The sequence below is a fragment of the Phaethon lepturus genome, unplaced genomic scaffold (assembly GCF_000687285.1).
Source record: "Phaethon lepturus isolate BGI_N335 unplaced genomic scaffold, ASM68728v1 scaffold40337, whole genome shotgun sequence".
In the NCBI taxonomy this organism is placed as follows: Eukaryota; Metazoa; Chordata; class Aves; order Phaethontiformes; family Phaethontidae; genus Phaethon; species Phaethon lepturus.
The window spans coordinates 6,765-11,472 of NW_010553285.1; the positions used below are offsets into that span (position 1 = coordinate 6,765).

Below are 4,708 nucleotides of genomic sequence, written 5' to 3' on the forward strand. Positions count from 1 at the left end.
CAGCAAGTTTGCAGACAACACCAAGCTGAGTGGTGCGGTTGACACGCCTGAGAGATGGGATGGCAACCAGAGGGACCTGGACAATCTCGAGGAATGGGCCTGTGTGAACCTCGTGAGGCTCAACAAGGCCAAGTGCAGGGTTCTGCACCTGGATTGGGGCAACCCCCGGTATCCATACAGGCTGGGGGATGAATGGACTGAGAGCAGCTCTGCCGAGAAGGACTTGGGGGTACCGGTGGAGGAAAAGCTGGACAGGAGCTGGCAATCTGTGCTTGTAGCCCAGAAGGCCAACTGTATTCTGGGCTGCATCCAAAGCAGCATTGGCCAGCAGTTGAGGGAAGTTATTCTGCCCCTCTACTCCGCTGTGGTGAGACCCCACCTGGAGTCCTGTATCCAGCTCTGGAGCCCTCAGCACAGGAAAGACATGGACGTGTTGGAGCGGGTCCAGAGGAGGCCACGGAAATGATCCGAGGGATGCAACACCTCTCCTGTGAGGACAGGCTGAGCGAGTTGGGGTTGTTCAGCCTGGAGGAGTCTCCAGGGAGAACTTCCTGCAGCCTTCTAGTACTTCAAGGGGGCTTATAAGAAAGATGGGGACCAACTTTTTAGCAGGGCCTGTTGCCATAGGACAAGGGGTGACGGCTTTAAACTAAAAGAGGGTAGATTTCGACTAGATAGAAGGGAGAGATTTTTGACAATGAGGGCAATGAACCACAGGTTGGCCAGAGAGGTGGTAGATGCCCCATCCCTGGAACCATTCCAGGTCAGGTTGGACGGGGCTCTGAGCAACCTGCTCTAGTTGAAGATGTCCCTGCTCATTCCAGGGGAGTTGGACTAGATGACCTTTAAAGGTCCCTTCCAACCCAAAGATTCTATGATTCCACGGATACAAATGTCTGGATTACACACAAAAGGGAACACAATTCTGCATTAAGATTTTTTTTTCCTAATGCTTTCTAAGGACTGGCAGAGGAATGCATCATATTTAAGCGACCACTTAAGCCAGCACTTTCACCTCCTAGAGCCACTCACTGCCTGAGAGGCTGGTCAGCTTATGGCAGGAGACGTGTCCACCCTCCATGGGCCTCCTGGGTCTGAATGAGCATCACTATGGGACACATATCAGCGTGAAGAGAAGGGGGATTGCCACTGACCACAGGGGTCCAGTTTTAGGGATCTGTTGCATATGGGGCTGCCAATCTAGTCAATTCAGATTTGTATATAAAACATATTTAAAAGCTGATAATAAATAAAAATGAGTCAACTCTACAAGAGGAGGGTTAAGTACAACAGGGACAAGTGAAAAGAGAAGAGAAATGTAGAAGTGTGACAAATAATAGGAAATATTGACTAATCACTCAGATATTTACAAATTTTTAAAAAACTGCTATGTGCTTTGTAGCCAAAAAAGAAAGGCACAGGCAAACTGATGATAACACAGACCATCTTTACTATATGACAAATCATTCCTCTTAGTTATCTTAAAAAATCTCTCTGTGGCAAAACTGCCATGATCAAATTGTCTTTTGAGACTAACTTCCCTGGGACTAGCAGGTTTGGGGTTTTTTTGTATTTACAGTCATACTTTCTCAGATAACCCAGAAAAAAACCCTGAATCTATTAATATGATTAAAGTCTCTCGCTGGCAGTCCATTGTAGATTTCTCTGCCGAATTAAAGAAATCGAGGCCATGCTTTTAAGCTCCATTCCTTTCCTCCTATGTGTCCATGCACTGATTACATTACTTTCAGATCCTTTAAGCTGGGATTTTTCAAAATGAAGCACTGTGCGTATTTGCAGAGCCTTTATATGGCTCTTGATTTAATGTTTTCTATTAAAGGCATGCGTTAGCATATACTAATCTTTCATCTTCTTTTTTTTTCCCAGAAAACTGAAACGTGACTATCCCAGTGCTGTAGTTCTTAGTACTGATGACTTCTTTATCGAAAATGGCGTATACGTGTTTGAGCCTGACTTCCTAGAGGATGCACACAAATGGAACCAAAAGAGAGGTGACTGAAATCGATCCAGGGGTTTTGCAGAATAGTTTCTCTTTGCAGTCTGTCTTTAAACTTAGCCCCCAAAATAAAATATCTCAGTGGTGTCATACATGGAATTTCATGGGGTACTGGTTAAAAGAATACATTTACCACTTTGGATTTTATTTCTTCTGACATAGAAGAGAAAAATTTATAAATGAAAAAACTTTGGTGATTGATAGATTTTATTTTAGAAAGTAAACTGGTGACTACTAGGTAGCACTGCTGAAGCTTGGTAACAGCAGGTGGCACGCAAACACCAGCCCAGCAGCTGCTTGCGACAGCTCTAGGCACCGCATCCTTCAGACTGTCACTTCTTCGATGTCTATCCTGACTGGGAAGGGGGTGTTACGGGGGGAGCTGGCGACAGCCAGGAGGAAAACTTGCAAACCTAGTTATGAGTTTGAATATGAAACAACCCAGGTCTCTACTTCAGAGAGAAAAATGTAACATGCTTTTGTGGTTGTGCTCTGAACTCATTTCTAGCAATGGAAAACACTTTGAGATCACGATAACAGATGTCTTATCTGTTAAATAGACTGCAAATAACAGTCATTTTCAGCTGTTGTACATACCTGCTGCTGTGATACCACTGAGCATGCTCTATGGGAGGTTCAGAATTTCCTACTGAGTATAGCCAGCAGCTGCATCACCTCCTCCAGGAGAGCACCGGCTGGGCACTGACCTCTGCTCACATTTGGGTGGCAGCTAGAAACCCAACTCTGGAAGGGAAGCAAGTGTGCTAGCCATGGGCAAAGAAGGACGCTTTGGGGCTAGTAAGACTTTGCTCAATCTGTTATTTAATACATGTTAGCTTTACTTAATGTGTTACATTACAGCACGCAAGGCAATGAAGAATGGGAAAAGCCCGGTTATTATTGATAACACCAACATCCATGCTTGGGAAATGAAGCCATATGTGATGATGGTAGGGAAAATATGCTTAGCTATGACATTTAAGAGGTGATATGACTGAAATGGTCTTAACATGGCTAAAAAGAATTACATCAATTTTCCCTTAGTTCTCCAATTATAGTTAAGGATTGATATTGTGACAAAGCAGGGGACAAGGTGCCAGTGTAGTTGCTTTATCTAGTCAGCTATATACCTCAGTGAAGGCAAAATTACTTGAAAAGATTAAGTGTCTTTGAACTTGCCCTCTAACTTCTTGATGATCAAGATGTCATTCCCTTCCCCAGGAGTGACATGAACTGAACAGTTCCCAAACTATTTGTTGACAAATATCTCAAGATATGACTTATAATTTTAGTTTATGACTTGTGAAAAATACACCATAAAGAGTTCTCGAAGACTCATTGGTACCTCTTGTCAGGAGTTCTGGCAAAGATGGCAGTATTTTTGGTACAGTTTCATGATGTGGCCTGTCTGCTGACACTATACTCATGCTTCTGTTCTAGGGTTATAGGCTTGTCGGTTAAGAAATTTCAGTCAAAGTATTGCTTATATGGCAGCATAAAAGAGGCATGAATTAACAGTGGTGCTGGAAAGCCAGGACTTGCCACTCCAGTAGCAGAAGTTGTGAATGCCTGTGGGTATGGTGAAAGCAAGTGAGAGAGCATGGCCAGAGGTGGACAAGATGTAAAAAAGCCAGCACATTTCCCTGCTTCCTTTCCCCCAAATCAAAACCCCAAAGCAATCAATAATTGTATTAATAACACACAAATATGTTGCTTTACCTTGAAAAAAATTAAGGCTTGTAAACTGAGGAGCTGGAAGTAGCACGACTGATAGATGTTGACCTCACACTCCCAGAAGTGCTAGATTGGCATGGCCAACTTGTGGCTCTTGAGCCATTTGTGACTTCCAAAGAGTTCAAGTGCCAGGATGCCATTGCCGAGGGGGACAATGCTGAGGCAAGTTTTGCTGAGAGACCCAAATCCTTTGATGTAGAAGGAAATGAAGTAGCTGGGACTCAGACCAGCACCTTGATGGGAGTCATGGTTATCATCCTTTTCCTGGCTCCTGGTACATATGATACATCTCTTAACCAGGTAAAACTCTCAGGGGGTCTGGCAGATTGGCTACTCCTGAGGTCAGCAGCCGTACATCTAAAACTTTTGTGTACTTCTTCAGGCACGTGAAAATAGATACGAAGTTATATTCCGAGAACCAGATACACCCTGGAAGTTCAATGTTCAAGAACTGACAAGGTACATCTTTTTCTCTTTGATATAGCAGACAGCTTCTCATTTTATTGAAGTGTTCTGAGAAAGTTCAGCACTCTTCCTCTTCAGATGCCCTAAAAGGTGACCTAGTAAATCACAACAGGATTGACATGGAAAACTTCTATTACTCAGTATCTGGTCTGCAGTGAATTCAGCCCTGAAAGAGCCTGACTGCGCTGAAGTGAGTCAGGCAGTAGGAGAAGCAACCACTCTGAATCATGTATTTGTACTGCAAGCTTCTTGGGGCAGGACCCCTGTTTTTCATTCTGTCTTTTGAGCAGCACTCTTTCAATTTGGGCACAAAACATGTCTAAGTGCTACAGACAATATTCAGACATCTGTTCTTAAAAAACTAACCATAACTGTCTCGCTATGGTGGAATGCTATATTGTGTGGTCAAGAAACGGGGTTCTAGAGGATCTTTCTGAAGATGCAAAAGGGATACAATGAATATATCAACTCTGCATAATGTGGCAGGACACA

The 4,708-nt window shown here is 43.6% G+C and overlaps 1 protein-coding gene across 1 annotated transcript; it reads left to right on the forward strand.

The window, feature by feature from the left end:
- Positions 1–1,887: 1,887 nt before the first annotated feature.
- N4BP2L1 (NEDD4 binding protein 2-like 1) lies at positions 1,888–4,210 on the forward strand (the record flags this gene model as incomplete). Its single annotated transcript, XM_010291491.1, has 3 exons — positions 1,888–2,012; positions 2,879–2,967; positions 4,134–4,210. Coding segments are annotated over 3 exons (291 nt in total), but the record flags the coding sequence as incomplete, so codon positions are not given.
- Positions 4,211–4,708: the final 498 nt, after the last annotated feature.